This window comes from Hippichthys cyanospilos, chromosome 3, assembly GCF_059441005.1.
Source record: "Hippichthys cyanospilos isolate Australia breed blue-spotted pipefish chromosome 3, RoL_Hcya_1.0, whole genome shotgun sequence".
Classification (NCBI taxonomy): Eukaryota; Metazoa; Chordata; class Actinopteri; order Syngnathiformes; family Syngnathidae; genus Hippichthys; species Hippichthys cyanospilos.
In genome coordinates this window covers 27,481,193-27,497,014 of record NC_142371.1, presented here as the reverse complement: position 1 = coordinate 27,497,014, position 15,822 = coordinate 27,481,193, and the positions used below count along the sequence as shown (strand labels likewise).

Sequence of the window (15,822 nt, the reverse complement as noted above, 5' to 3'; positions counted from 1 at the left end):
AAAAACGGTCTCTCCTTTGATTTTGATAAATGGAGCGGCTATGTATAGCCCTAGGCCGAATTTGTCGATTTATGACCAATTTTGATTTAATTGCTGGAACTTGACTGTTTCCATGCAATGTATATGTCAAATATGACATATAATTAATTGATTTTTATATTCATGGAACAAATGAAACATACTGCATGTGCAGGCGGCCAAAGTGCATGTCAGTAACCCCTCAAATGTAAACGTCAGGTAGTCACATCATCTAAATCAATGCGAACACATAATCAATACAAATATTCAACATGACATTGTGTTTTCTGTAGTTGGCCTGGTTGACTCTTTCTCCGACTGTGAGAGTAATTTCTAATTTACTCCACTGTCAACAAGTATCTACCTTATTTAATGAGCGCAATTATACTGTAACTTCATTAGTCCATGCATGTTAATTGGTGATGCTTTCACAGCTGCTGTTTTTGAATGTGTTAAGTTGTGTTGTTTCTGCAGCCGTGGGCGTAGAACAGTAAATCGCCACCAGTCTGTATTTCAATTGTGTATACTGTATATATTGGCAATTCCAATCATTCCCTTATTGCTACATACGGTACATGCATGCTGGCTGTTATCCAGTGCATATAGGATTTTTATCTGCAATTGTAATGAGGCTGATTCTGACTTAAGAACATTAATTCCATGTGTTATTCCATCTATGCTGCTACCATTTATGCAGCCACGATACATAGCCTAATTGTGTCCATTTAAGGCACAAATATATATAATAGCCTGGCCTGGCAATCAGCTTTTGTGGATGAAGACAAAGGTCAGCCATCTTGCGTTGACTCTGCTCCCGCTGCTAGCTTGTGGCTAATTTATACTAGACGCAGCTATAAAGGAGCCTGAGCCACCAGTAAACACTGGCAACAGGTGCCTTGTGTCAATATCAGCGTAATTAAGTAGTGTGTTAGTGCCATGGATTGGCTATTGAACATGATTTCAGAACAACGGCGTGTTGCTTGTATGAATGATAAGGAGCAAAAGTTGCTGTGGAAAGTTATCAGGTTGTTATGCCCTGACAAGTTGCAGGGAAGAACTTCAAAATAAAAGCATTTCAAGGATTTCAACTCTTTTGATTATTTGGTATGGTGATGTTTGTTTTATAGATGGCCTTCTCACCACATTTCTGACATGTTTTACCGTCATGCAGAGCATTAACAATTCTTGCTGTGAGTGACTTGACTTATGTTTTTTTCGAAGATATACACTAATATTTGGGTATCTGGGGCAAGAAAAATACCTCTTTTTTTTTTTTTTTTTTTAACTGAAGTACTACTCCAATATTTATTTCAGCTCTATTTAAAACCTAAATTCATTTATTGTTTTTAAACTTAGCAGTGAAATGTACAGATGAAATTCTGAAATAGAGACAAAATAAAAATAGTATGTCGGCCTAGTACTTAGCAAGTCATTTTTGTTTTGACATATATTTATGTACATGTCCACACTAAACCATTTACCAGCAGATTGGAGGCAAAGAATGCCCTTTTTAAAAACATTTGCTTCCTCTCTTTCTGTTTTTTTTTTCTTTTCGAAAAGGCTTCTAATAGACTCTCAGAAGTAAGAGTCTTCCTGCTGCATTGTGATGCGTTTGACAGCATGCACATTTTAATGAACTCTTTAGTGTGGACCAATTTTGTTTTAGTGCGAGGGAAAGGATTTTTTTTTTTTTTTTAAACATCATGTTCTGCTATCCTAATTGCCGGCGCTCTTCAAGAAACATGTTTAAAGAAATATGTTAAACTTTCACGGATATTGTGAAATAGCTAATGAAAAGGTTATTGTCCATAATGTTCTCTTATGACAGAGAAAATGAGGACTACTTTGCAATTGCCTGTGCTGCCCTAACTATATTAACACTTTATTTCTTGGAAGATTTCATCTTTGTCTGCTATAGTTGCAATACATAAACATAATAATGTAGATTTGCAGGGGCCTCTTTCTTGTACACACATGATTTCATCATACACGATGGAGGAAAAAATGATAAGAATGGAGAAAAGAGGAACTGAAATATGTTGTGTCATGAAAAAACAAACAAACATGGTGACACCACAATAATTTTCTTGATATTCTTTTCCTAATGGCCATGCAGCCCCTTCTCTTGCTCTTCTTGGCGTCATGTGTTCAGTTTAGTCTTCTCTCGTTTTGCTCAGATAATACAATTTATAATACAACTGTCAGCACTGATGCCATAGAGTAGCAAAACTGTTGGGCTCTTGTGCAACAATTCTCAAATGGGGGTTTGTGAGATTTTAACAGGGTTTCTGCAGGTATCACTAAATCTAATATAATGTTTTTTAATGCCTTGATAGGAGCAGTACATTTTCAAATTAAGATCAAATTAATTGGAACATGAAGCAACTTCCTGTTAAATTGTTGAGTTTTTTGCAAAACAATGTATGCCTTTATTTAGTTTTATATGGTGCACAGTGTCATTAATAACACACTTTTCTGTCACAAAAGCCAGAAATAAAACACGTTCAGAACACTATCAATACAAGAATGTTTTCAACCCTTGGGCAGTTTTGTTAAATTCATCTATACAACAAAGGCATTTTAAATCAAAGGGAAAGCATTGAAAGAAAACATTAGGGAGCTGAAATCTCTCCCAGATGGTGACAACGTGTCAAAGTTCAACACGGCACAAACTCTTAGTTATCAAACTCCTAAGATTGTGCCATCCCTTGGCTAAAATGCAGAGAATGACTTGGAAGAAACTAACCCAAAAATGGTCAATACTACACAAGGGTTAAAGCCTAAAGCGCAACAGTATAACCTTTCTTTTCAAGACAAGCTGGCCTTCGGCGAGTCTTGCAAGAGAAAAGTCGAGTTAAATTAAGCTAAGACATGTTACTGGACCTTATCCAGATGGATGTATTGCCATCAGCACAGCAAAGTAATTTAACAATAACAGGTGCTTTGTTTTTAAGAGAGGTGACTCGCCTGTGCATGCACAGATAATCTGTTCATGCGATGCTGCACTACATTTGTTTATGTGTTAACATCAACTAATTTCAAGTTTGAAGCAACACTACTTGGAGTAAATTGATGCTTATGAAAGGTGAGATTATTGTCTTTGTTGTAATCCCTAAATGGGGAATTCTAATCACAAATATATGGAATATTCATCTCTTGAACTAGTTTTTTTTTTTTTTTTTTTTTTTCAAATGGGAGTACAAATAACACTGGGAGTACATGAAGGCACTTCACGGAGTAGGTGCAAATTTAGCATCATATTAGTATTTTAATGCTTTTTAATTCTGACATGAACGGTACATTTTCTTTTCAAATTAAGAGTAAATTGAAACGTGAATGAATATTGCTAAATCGTGTTATATAATTTTGTCAGTAGCATTGCAATTTGGAGGGGTTACATCCAATCAAAAAAAAATTATGTATGTGAGGCCGCTGCTATTGCATATTTTTTGTATTCAGATATTCTGCAGAGAACTTTAACCAAATATGTAGTTTACAGATGAGAATTAAAAAAAAGATTTTTTGCTTTGCGAAAAAAATAATATACACGGAAGTCCAAATAACACATTTACCCTTAATTATGAACGACCGACTTTTATGCATTTGTAATGATCAACATTTTTTTTCTTATGATCAGTAGGAACAGCAACCGTCTCAGGTTGTGTGCATCAAAGTTCGCAAAATCTTTTATGTCCCACGCTAGCCTTTATAGGGCACTTGAGCACTGCTAGCTAGCGGCTAACATGCTAAATGCGGCTATAATGTAGCCCGAGCCGTCAATAAACGCTGGCAACATGTGCCGTACGTCGATATCAATTAATTAGCTCATAATTAGCTCATTTGTTAGCCTCGAATTATCAATTATTATCCTGTAGCATAATTTGAAAATCTATTCTACAGATGGGGAGCATGTACTGTACATGCATGAATACTTGCTATTTAAAACATGACACCAATACTACTCTACAGGCCGTTAATCAAGAGAGCTGGTCTTTTGATTCCCGACCTAATGACGCCTAAAAGTCCCGTAGGCATGTCAGCAGCCCTTTGGCAGACTCGGGAGAGGCTGGAAGGCCAAAGGAACATGTGCAACATGAAGTGCAGAATGTAATTGAAGGCTTTCAGCGTCTGTCAATCTAGTTAGTGCGGACATTAGCCCATCTCAGCTGAAATCATTCGTCTCTATGAGGTCGTAAATTTAGAGAGGTTGCCTGATGTCACGCACTGTTTTTATGAGTCTGGTCAGTAACGACCCAAGGCAGAGAAGAACCAAGAATCTGTCCATGACAAATTATGCATTATTTTTTTCTAAAACAAAAATAATTACCCAGATCAAATTTTTTCGGAATAAAATCAAGTTTTCCATAGGAGCAACGGAGTTGTAATCCACATTGCTTTAAACATAGATTTTTTTATTTCTTTTTTTTAACTTCATTGTTCTTACAAACCAGAATCTCCTATAGATGAACCTCTGACGTCTAATTGAGCTGTCGCCTTGATGAAAGCCTGAGAAGTGGCCATGTTATATGAGATAAAAAGGATCCCTGATGGGCAACGGTGTGACAGACCTCTGCATCACTGGTGTGATCAATCCAAAGTGGATGAATAAATCATAGATGTGGAGGCGGTGCTGCGCTGAACGCTTATGCAGATATGTAGAGAAGTAAAGTGACTGCTGCAAAGCTTGCGAATGCAGCGCAGGTAATTTGATTGTTGCTGATGCTTCAAAGTGGTTGTCAACACACTGGAAAGGAAACAATGCCGATCCACGATTATCACAATAGTGGGGTAATTGTTTTAGCCTAGTATTTCCTCCCACATATAGAACTGTGAGCATAATTGGGTCTTTAACAGGCTAGGTTGAAGAAAAATAATCTGCAAATGGATGGATTTGCATCCCTGTACATAGAAAAGTCTAACATAGTGGTGCTGCTCTTTTCGCAATCTATTGTTAAAACCTTGCTTACCAACTCCATAAGACACCTGTTCAATTTGCATACAGTAATAGAACCATATGTCTGCATACGTCTCCTCTCAACTATGAAAAGCAAACAACCATTGAACTAAACTGCAATTTATTCCCAAATGGGTATGGGGAACATGTCCAATTAATGCCAATCACTGCTATTAGGATAACGAACAGCCACGGAATGCATAAACACAAGGGGAGGGGGGGGGGGGGGGGGGGTACATGTTTGGACATGGTGAGCCATGCAGACACACACTGTTAATTAATCTGAGTGAAGTGTGGCAGTTGACTGAATGTTACTGTCTATGAAAAAGGACCAATTATTTTTACACTCTGCTGAGATCACTTGTTTCTGTCGATGACAAGTATCACAACATTGTGACGTGGGAATTTTCCACATCTGAACTTACAATAAATATTTTGCTTGTAAGAAAAACAAAGCAAAGAGTTTGTTTGTTACTTTGTGTGTATGTGTGTGTTCGGGCTGCAACTAATGCTATTTTGAAACAATCTGACAATTATTTTGTTGGTTAATCGGTGAGTGTGATTAAAAAATACATTTTTACCTTTCCATTCCTACATTAACTCGGATGCCAGGCTTGCGCCTTTGCCGTCAATAGCTGCTATTGGCACTGAATGAGTTAAATTCTTCTCCCTTGAAATGGCTGATTAAGTCAATTATTTACTAAAGTGACAGGTAGAATAATTAACTCATTTAATGCCAACCTTGTAAAATTGGATCATTGACACCTATAGCAGTCAATGGCAAGAAATAACTTAAAAATAAGGACATCAAATTGATTTTGAACGAAAACTCTGATTCGGTTAGGGATTTGCGTTGTAACATCAGAAAATAGCTCCAAATGTGGCTCGTTGTTTTCCAATCAGTTCGCTTGGAGGAGAATTTCAAATGACATTCATATGATAAAAGCCTCTTACAGTATATTTTGATTGATGTGATTCTTTGAAGTATGAAAGTCTTGCACTCAGAGACATAAAGACGTATAAATGATTAAAAGTTTTCGTTTGGACTTAGTTTTTATGACAAGTCATGTCTGTCAATTTCACAGACTGTCATCCTGTTATCACCCATATAGAAATACAAAAATAAATCACTGCTAATCACCTAATTTAGTTTTAAGATATGACCTCTTTTTGTTTTTGTTCCAACTACTAGACAAAAGGAATGTTGCTGGCACCCCGGTCATAGTTTGCGGTGAAATGGGCTCCGAGGAGCGCACTTCAGTCATGTCGCAGAAGATCTCCTCCTTGTCCCGCAGCAACAGCAGCTCCTCATCCAAACATGACAGTCGACAGGTAAAAAACAAAACACGCACTGAATGTGACCATCGTGCACATTTCCTTGTTATCAGTGGCGGGCCGACCTTGAATGACGTCCTATGCGCCCACCCCCTCACACGCACGAACACACACACATACACAAAGACTTGTAATTACCGGCTCCCCAACTATGCGGTGAAAGCTTATGATGCAGAGGCCAGTTGATTATAAATAGTTAATTTCTTATAAATGAATTAGCGAGAGGCTAATAAAAGAGACATTGCAAGCTTTCATGCTAATCAATACTACATTAGAGGTCGTTGACTATTTTAAGATGGAGCTCCCATATAACAAGAACATACAATTGTCATAACTTTAAAGCAGATTTCATACATGCGTTTTTTTTCCATTTTTTTTTCTTCTTCAAAATTGTGCACCAAATAGCTTGATTTCCTTGACGTTTTCAAGAACTCCAATCCACAAGGGGGCGCCGATGCGTGTCATGTCATGCTATTAAAAACCACGCTCACAGCAATGTTTTTGTTTTTTTTGGCGCATTTTCAAAAGAGAAACACTCACCCAAAACCGCCACTGCTTGTTGTATTCACCTACATATGTTTGTAAAAAACGACATCACGTCACATTTCAGTTTTCTTTGCAAAACTTGATCAAAGTTATTAATGATAACACCCATAATGCATAAAATAAACAAAAAGATTGAAAATAAGACACGAAATCGGAAAGCTCCTGGAATAAAGTGTATTTTTGTGGTGTATACACTTTCACTTATGTGTGCACAGTAATGAGAATAAAATATATGCAGTAGATATACACATATCCTGTATATATATATATATATATATATATATATATATATATATATATATATATATATATATATATATATATATATATATATATATATATATATATATATATATATATATATATATATACTGTATATATATACTGTATATATATACTGTATATATATACTGTTTTTGCCTTGCTACAAGACACTTTTTTGTTTTGAAATGTAGATCACAATTTCCATCATGTTTTATATTGCCCTATTCTATGAATAATATTGAAAATGTCTCAAATCCAATCACTCTCTCACGCCTCTACAAATGACTGAAGCTCCTGGCAAGACCCTTTTGCTTGTTGTGCTACGCAGTTTATCAATCATTTTTCATAAGCCACAAATAAGCCCATTTGCAAATAAAAGTTAGTGTTTATTTCTGCTATGCTGCCCACATGTCACACAACCAACACAGCTGATGCTGTATTGCAGATTTTAACTCATATATTACCTGGTTGTCATTACATAACGTGTATATGTCTAATTTCTCTGATATATATTGTCTTATCATGTACGTCAGTGCTGACGCCATGGGAGGTGTATTTCGACCTTCACAACAAGTGTCCAGACTGTCAGACATGAAAGTATGTCCAATGACTCAGAGTGTAACAGTGTCACTGGGTATGTGGCAAATCCTCAGATGGGAAGACAGAACCAAAGCTCTTCATTTAATAATACCGTACTCCCGGCCCCATTGGTTATGAGGTTTTCTTTTAGACAGACTCGCCCCCACTAATCACATCATTTTCTTTTTTGGTGACATTAATTCTGAACGAGGAGTTATTTTGAAAAAAAAAGTCCAGGCTTGACAAGGTCGTAATGTGTTGTTGATTTAGTGTTATGCCTTTCATTTCTAATAAAGTGTGTTTATTTAACCTGCAGGACAGCTGGGAAATTGTGGAAGGTCTGCGTGGAGGCTTCAGTAGCGTTCTGGAGCCACAGAAACAGGAAAGCTATATGCTAAAGAAAAGAAAGTGGCCCCTGAAGGGCTGGCATAAGGTATAGTTTATTCATTTATTCGTTTCTCTTTTGCTCTACATATACAGTAAAAACAGACTTCTGGAGTTGTACTCGTTGATAGTTGCACATTTAAAAATTATTTGCTGTTTTTTTTTTTATCATGATTGCTTCTTGATTAAAGTAAAATGCGGCATGCTACCTAAATCTGTTTTTTTCTTTAATCAGTGGGATGAGTGTACTAGGAAACTTTTATTGGTTGTTATGTGCATTAATGTAAAGCATTTGTGAAATGACTTTTGAACTCTGACTTATTTGGGGACATCTTTACCCTGACATGCTAGCTAGCTCGTTGGATAAAAACCTATTAGCAAAGATCTACATTGACTTCTAATCACACTTTATACACTTGAACGATAGTTTAAATCTTTTGACTGCTAGGAAATGAAAATAAAGACCTCAAGGAGAGGGTATTTTTGGAGAAATTTTAGTATTGCTATTTTTTGTCCACAAGAATATTGTCCTCGATACTGCAACTTCTCCCCACATTCCAAAAACATGCATGGTGGGGACTTTGGTGGGATGCTCTAAATTGCTCTAAACAAAAATCTAAACGGCTGGGATAGGCACCAGCAGGCCAGTGACCCTTGTGAGGATAAGTGGCTAAAGAAAATGAAAAATGTTCATGTCTTAGAAAAAATAAAATGCTCCTCAAATCTAGAAAATTGCTCCTCAAATGAAGTCAATGAGTCGCAAAACTGCTCTGCATGAAACAAAAAAAAGTGAAATACTAATTGTAGCCTTGCACATTATATATTTTTTTACATTTATGTTTTGTGGTGAGATTTTTCTCACGTAAAATATGTGCCTTGACTCGTTAAAAATTGGGAAACACTCTATGTAGTTGATGGTTTCCCTCATTGCGGAATGGCGTGTGACATGCTCCGCATGCAAGTCTTCCTGTCAGATGCATTAGCTGATATGTTTAGTATTGACATTTTGTTTTAGTGCTTTCTACTGTCACACGCAGTAAAAGCTTGAGCGCTCGTCGCTTTTAAGAGTCTGCGGAGAAACTGGATGACAATAGACACTTATGAGATGTTAAGAACTAATGATGCTGTATCTATACTTGCTCAGTGCATTTCTTTCTCCCCATAGAGATACTTTTCCCTGGACAAGGGTATTCTGAAGTATGGCAAGTGCAACGCTGATGTGAGTACCTACTGGCTACGAATTTGCCTGCTAGATCAACAAACGGCAATTCATTTCTTATGGATTGTTAAATTTATGATCCAGTGTGTTCATAGCGTAATGTGTTGACTTGCAGATTGAGAAGGGAAAGCTTCATGGCTGCATCGATGTGGGGCTCTCCGTTATGGCCATTAAGAAGAAAGCCAAGTGCATCGATCTCGATGCTGAGGAGAACATCTATCACCTGAAGGTAAACCGTGAGGCTCGTCAACTACTCGTGTATAGGAAATGAGTTCAGCATTCCCGCTGTTTCCCTGTCAGGTTAACGTGTATTCTAGTCTATTATTCTATGAATAATTATTTATTGAATAATCGGGTTCAATGTATTTTGCATGAAAATCTGGTACAAAACAAAATGTCCGCATTTACTGATTATGAACCAAGTATTGTTGTTTGTTTGGTGTTATTTAATGATTGAAAAAAAAGAAAAACGTCATTACTATAACAATGGTCCCTCATTAGTCCTGGGGATTATGTTCCAAAAAATACTAGCAACAAGTGAAATTAGTGAAAACCGCAACGTAGAGGTTGATTTTGTTTATTTTCCATTTATTTTATGTTTTTTGTTTATTTTTTATATTTACTTCATTTACAGTATATTTTATTATGAATGATTTTTCATTTATTATAATTTTTTCTTTTTTTATTATAATACAGTGTTTTTTCCATTTACAGTACATTTTTAATGTTTGTTGTTTATTCTGTATAATTTTTCATTTGTCATAAATACTTTTTCCATTTGTTCTGTTTATACCGTAAATATGTTTCCATGAACGTTATTTTTTTTCATTTAGTTCGACATTTCAATATTTTAAAGTCATAAATCCCCTACTCACACTGTTTAGAATTATCTCAGACAGGCATTAATGTTTTCAGATTTCTCTCATTTCAATATACTTTCAAAATTTAACCTCTGGGATTAAAAAAAAGCACTTATGCGATGCTGTTACTGTTTCCTGAAGTAAAAGACAATATTTGCAAATATTTTGATTAAACACAAAACAAAATCCGTCTGTTTTCATTAATGACTTAAAAAATGAAGGAAAAGTTCCTGTTGAGAGACTGACATAATGTTTGAACAATTAAATTTTAGAAATGGCTCTAGAAGTTTAATCAATCCTTAAAGTAGTTTTCGATACATTTGACGATCGATTCGTTGTCGATTAATCGATTGAGTTTGACAGCCCTACATGTCCAATCTTAACTGAGCACGGTGTGACCTTGAATTGTGCACGAGGCTTTGTTTGCGTTCGTCACCTCACTTGTCCTTGTGCGCCATGCAGATCAAATCGCAAGAGCTGTTTGATGAATGGGTGTCCAAACTACGTCACCACCGCCTCTATCGGCAAAATGAGATTGCCATGTGTCCCGCCGACAAGTCCTTCCACTTCCCCCACTACCCATCCCCCACGTCCCCGAGTATTGCTGATAGCGCCCCTATTCGAAAGGTACATCTCACCTGAATGAATCGTCCTTGTCTTTCTGCTCATATCTTTTCATGCCCGGGTTAAGAGTTAATAATCATGATTGCCATTGGTCCGACCTTTTGTTTTTGCAGTGCATGTCGCTACGCAGGCAGTCGACAGTGCATTCAGCGGGAGCTTTTCCTTTCGGCTGCAACAGCCAAGCCAAGGTAACAGCTTGGCTGCAGTCGTCTGACGACATGGACAAGTGCTCCAAAGGTGAATGCGCACAGCTGCTCATTGCCAAGTTTCATCGCAACGCACCTCTCCAGAAAAACATTTCAATCATATCATATCATCACTGTATATATTGCATGATTAAATCAAAATCTGGCAATGCATTTTTCTCAACAGCTTGCAATCCAAAATTTTGACCATCATGGGCAACTTCAATATTGAAAACGAATAGATGGATTAAATAAAACAAAGAAACACAGGGCACTCTCTCAGTACAATTAAAGTGCCTTCAATAGCTCGCGGCATTAAAGATGGACGTTGCTAATTCGCCGGTTTGAGTTTGGATGCAGTCTTTTGCAGCAACAGCGGCCTCTGCTGGTTCAAGTAGTAATCACAAAAGTAGTATCCAACAATGATTGAATTTGAATAATGGCAATGCACAAAGAAACTTTTGTAAAATCACCTTTTTTTTTCAATAGACAATAACTGAGGAACTCTCTTCAGGCAAATGGAAATGCAATATAAAACTACTAATACAAAAGGAAAAATAAAATTAGGTTGAATTTAGTCATAAAAGGTCCGTGAAGGACAAAAAGAATACAGTATTTTTCTGTCCAACATCGTTCCCACAAGTTTGCTTTTGTGATATTTAATTTGTGGTGGTTTTCTCTGTTGTAATGTGTTTTTGTTTTTCTGTTTGCGATTGTTATTTTTTTCTTTTTATAGTTTCTGATTTTCTGCGTTTAATTTTTTCTGTGTTTTTACTTCTATGTATGCATTTACATTTTTTTGTTTGTTGTTTAGCTATTTGTTTTTGTGTTTTGTTCTTCAGGGCCATCATAGCAAAAGGAAAAAAAGACCATTAAATATGGACAACTTGTGTCTTAATTTTTTTTCCTTCTTTTTTGAAAAATTTGCAAATATGCATCAGTCAGTCAATTGTTTGGAAATACCTTTTAAATAGCTTTTGTTTGAAACACGAATTACAAGTATTATATAATTTTTGTGAAAAAGACAAAAGGGTTCATGACAAGAAAAGGTCATTGTTATTGATTGGTCTTCCTCTGTTTAGACTTGTCAGTTTGTGAGGCGTACCTACTAGAGTTGAGCCACCTTCTTCATAGCATGGAGGTTCTCCATCGGACCTATTCTGCACCCTCGATCCAGGCTCTTCAGGTGCTTTGCTGAGTATATTTGTCAGTTATCATTTTAAAATAACAGTCTAACTTGTCTACGCATTTGAATTGCCAGCGTAACAAAATTCCACAAATTGCTGCAAAAATCTCGGCGTTTGTTCCATTCAACTGCTATTTATAGAACTTTTCAAATCTATTTTAGTTCATGATGACAGCTCTTTTGTTAAAAGGATAATATCCGTCCGCTGTGTTATGATTGCTAGACATCTACATTTGACAGCCCGAAGAAGGAAAAGAGGCTTCAGAGGAAATGGCGCACAAAGAACTACAACAAAGACATCAAAACAACTCTGCAGGTCACTTGATAAAATCTTCACTTTTTAATGTCGTGGTTAAAAAAAGAAAAAAAAAATCAGTTGGCTAATCTGCGCGTCCTTTGTTCCGCTGCAGGTTCCCAGCTGCATGTCTGCTTCTGTTCGCCTCCATTCCTCCAACCCCAACCTCTCCACTGCTGCGCTGGCCAACGACAAAGAGGACCAGGTGTCTCTGGATTCCACCTTTGATGCGGCTAAGCTGCAAGAGGACTTTTGCCGTGTTGCCACTAACCGTGAGTGACCCGCTCGCAGGGGCTCCTTTTTAATTAGGGCTGAAACCAGTCCTCAAGTAATTCAAGTACCTGGAGTAAAAAAAAAATTCCTGAGACATACTTGTTTGCCCGGGGGCTGCTAAATTTGCTGTTAAAGAGAAGTAAAAACAAACAAACAAATAAATAAATCATCAGCAAAGATGTGTGTGTTAGTGCCAAGCGTTATCATTTGAAAGATTGAGTTCCTTCCATTTAGGGTACTAGGTACTATCTGTGTTGTAAGTGTGAAAACACTGCCATCCAATGTTTACAGTTTTCACTGCAGTGCTCAATTGGCTTAAGCACTAGTCAGGGGTGTCAGCTACCCTCCATAAAAAAACGTATTTGACGAGAATAAAATTCTTATTTATTATTGTTATTACCGTTTTAAAAGATGAGAATTCTTGTCCGTGGCACTGAAAGATATGTTTTTTTGTTTTTTTTTTCATATCTGAAAACAGTACTTGATATTCGATTAGAATTTTCTGCGGGGTATCCAAATCCCAGAAATACAATGGATTACATTTTTTTGATAGCATAAAAAGCCTTAGTTTTCAGCGGTAACCCGAGGACTCTACATTATCATACAGACATTTTGTATGATCATTATAGCACGTGTAGAGCAACAAATGTAATGGATTTTGCATGTTATTGTATCTCACATCATAGTGCTTCGAGACACAGCCCTTCCTAGCTGTTAAATCAATTATCAAATGTTTTCCCTAGTTGCTACTAAGTGAAAAGTTTGCGTTCGCTCTAGCAGGAAATATTGTAGTAATTAGAAAAGTGCCCCCTTTGGGTCCTATTATTCTTCTGTCAGAGTAGCACTCATGCTAAGTCTTTGTTGTTGTGAAAAGGCTTCCAAATTGCAATCCCAGCTTGTTTCCTGCTCCCTTCAGTGCACACCACCATGAAGTCTGCCCTCGGTTCGCTCACGTTGGAGCGGGAGAGATTAAAGCAATGTGCGGACCAAGACACCTGTCCCCCAACCTCCCCGCAAGTGGTCGGTTTGAAGAACGCGCTGACGACGGTACGTGGGCTCTGGTACCGCGCGCTCACGGACGCACTTTACACTCGCCTCAAGTCTCCTTGAAGGCACCCGCCCACTTGATGACGACTCAGGGCATCGGTGTTTCCCGCTCAGGCGTTTCCCTCTCTTTCTAAAGTTAACTTTGATCGTCACACTGACACTGTGAGCACTAATAGCCTGCTGTCTGTTAGCCCCTAATGACTCAGTCTACCTACGCGACCACGCAGCGCCCAAATAATGGACCGGTGATCTTTTCCGTTGTACATTGTGGGATTCCTGTCTCCAATGATAACATTTAGAAAATGATTACAATGCTGTCTGTGTACAACATAATGAATTTCACCGGAACGGGGCTCGGTAGAGCACTTCATGGATAATTAGTTTCTGCTTGTGAATCGGTGTTGTCGTTAAGATTAATTTATTATTCAGTGCAAAATCAGGAGGAGCACCCAATATTACTACCAACGTTAGAAATTTATAATGGTAGACCACCAGTTTAGTGAGGATGATGTAACTCCTGCCTGACTCATTCAATTAATGTCATAGTGAATCAAAAAATGTCATTCTTCTTTAATTGAGTCAGTATTTCCCAACATATATTGCAAAAAAGGTCAAGCTTTTATACAAGAAATAAAACGTCACAAAAAGAGGAACGCATGTCACATGTCGACATGTTTGTCATAGACTTCTAGTAAATCAGGAGCCATTCTTGAGCTATTGCACAAATGATATATTAGTCAGAATTCTTTGTCTATCCTAGTGCATAGAATAAATTATTGTAAAAAAAAACTTGTGGGTTGACTTACCCTTCTCAAAAACGTTTCCTGTTGTGTCTAATCAAACGGCTTTTCTCTGTCCAAGATTTTTACAGGAAATGAAACAAGCTGTGATCCTAATACAAGTTTTCCCCCTCCATTTTCACTTCCAATCTCAGCGGAGACTGTGACATATCTGGGTCACGTTGACGTCTCATGACTTGACGATTTTACAGGAGTCTTAAATTGAATTTGCGCAGTTCTGGGGTGTTAGCTGGTGATTTTTTTTTTTTGGTTTGACATAAAATGTGTTTTTAATCTTGTTAGTCGCAGAAGCTTTTAATGATATTTTTGATTACAGGAGGAATGCCATGCAAATGCCATGCATTTACTTTATGCAATAGGAGATGTTATTACACACTCCATTGCATTACTGTTAGTCATTACGCATAGTTAATAAGTCATGTAACATACAGTAAATATTAATTACTTTGATATTTAACACATTCTTTGGACTACCCTAGTTTTCTCTGGTTAAAAAGGTAATAACTTCCCAAAAATGTTTAGTTTCGGACTGTAAGGAAAAATATTTGGCAACTCATTTCAAATCAAATCAGGCCGTGATTTTTAGGGTGTGTATTTAAATCACGTCTATACTGGTTATTATTTTCCAGGCTTTAGCCCAGAACTCAGAGCTGCGAGAGCGCCTCTGCAAGATTCACGCAGACTCTCACATCGTAGAACCCACACTACTCAATCTTACTGCCCCCGCGCAGGTGGGTGTGCGGGAATGCAACGAAGCCCCCCTACCCCCAATCGCCACCAGCATGATGATTATTCTGATGATCATTTCCCTCCTTATTTGCCTCCCACATCCTGAATGAGCTGTCGTGTCTTTCGTTCTCATCAGCATGCAGTCGTGTTGCCTTCCTTTTGCCCCCTCACTAATGACTGCGAGACGCCATAAAAAAAGAAGAGGACCGCATCGCGGGTCTCGGCATTGTGAATCATTTGCATGCCGCCGCGTGTTTGCTGTGATCACACGACAGGCTGGCACATAGAGACTTTTGGCTCATCTGCTGATCGGATTTACTGTTAGCTGATCGTGCTAATTGTGTCCCAGGAAATTTGTAAAATACACACAGGGCACCCTTTGAGGATATCTCTTTGGAAAGTAGTCTGTAATTGCTTGGATGCAGCTGTTAATTCAATGTTTTTATTTTATTATTTATTAAATATTGTCATTTATTATTATTTTGGAGCATCTGAACCACTTCCAGACCGACATGTTCGATCTA

At 37.4% G+C, this 15,822-nt stretch overlaps 1 protein-coding gene and 1 long non-coding RNA gene across 4 annotated transcripts in view; one reads left to right on the top strand and one right to left on the bottom strand.

The window, feature by feature from the left end:
• LOC148426636 (oxysterol-binding protein-related protein 3-like) overlaps nucleotides 1–15,822 on the top strand; it is a 35,785-nt gene that overhangs the window by 11,097 nt on the left and 8,866 nt on the right. For 2 of the 3 annotated variants that reach the window (XM_088411095.1, XM_088411094.1), the window contains exons 2-12: nucleotides 6,165–6,304; nucleotides 8,013–8,129; nucleotides 9,246–9,299; nucleotides 9,415–9,528; nucleotides 10,622–10,786; nucleotides 10,897–11,020; nucleotides 12,051–12,154; nucleotides 12,378–12,470; nucleotides 12,565–12,721; nucleotides 13,639–13,769; nucleotides 15,199–15,300. In XM_088411095.1, the coding sequence (XP_088267221.1) occupies nucleotides 6,209–6,304; nucleotides 8,013–8,129; nucleotides 9,246–9,299; nucleotides 9,415–9,528; nucleotides 10,622–10,786; nucleotides 10,897–11,020; nucleotides 12,051–12,154; nucleotides 12,378–12,470; nucleotides 12,565–12,721; nucleotides 13,639–13,769; nucleotides 15,199–15,300 (1,257 nt within the window). In that variant the 5' untranslated portion in view covers nucleotides 6,165–6,208. The remainder of the gene's footprint in view (nucleotides 1–6,164; nucleotides 6,305–8,012; nucleotides 8,130–9,245; nucleotides 9,300–9,414; nucleotides 9,529–10,621; nucleotides 10,787–10,896; nucleotides 11,021–12,050; nucleotides 12,155–12,377; nucleotides 12,471–12,564; nucleotides 12,722–13,638; nucleotides 13,770–15,198; nucleotides 15,301–15,822) is intronic. The other variant, XM_088411096.1, reaches the window with a different exon arrangement.
• LOC148426637 (uncharacterized) lies at nucleotides 12,488–14,765 on the bottom strand. The gene is made up of 3 exons (XR_015865142.1): nucleotides 14,576–14,765; nucleotides 12,721–12,790; nucleotides 12,488–12,625 (listed from the first exon to the last, which is right to left on the bottom strand). It is a non-coding gene; the product is annotated as an uncharacterized LOC148426637 (long non-coding RNA).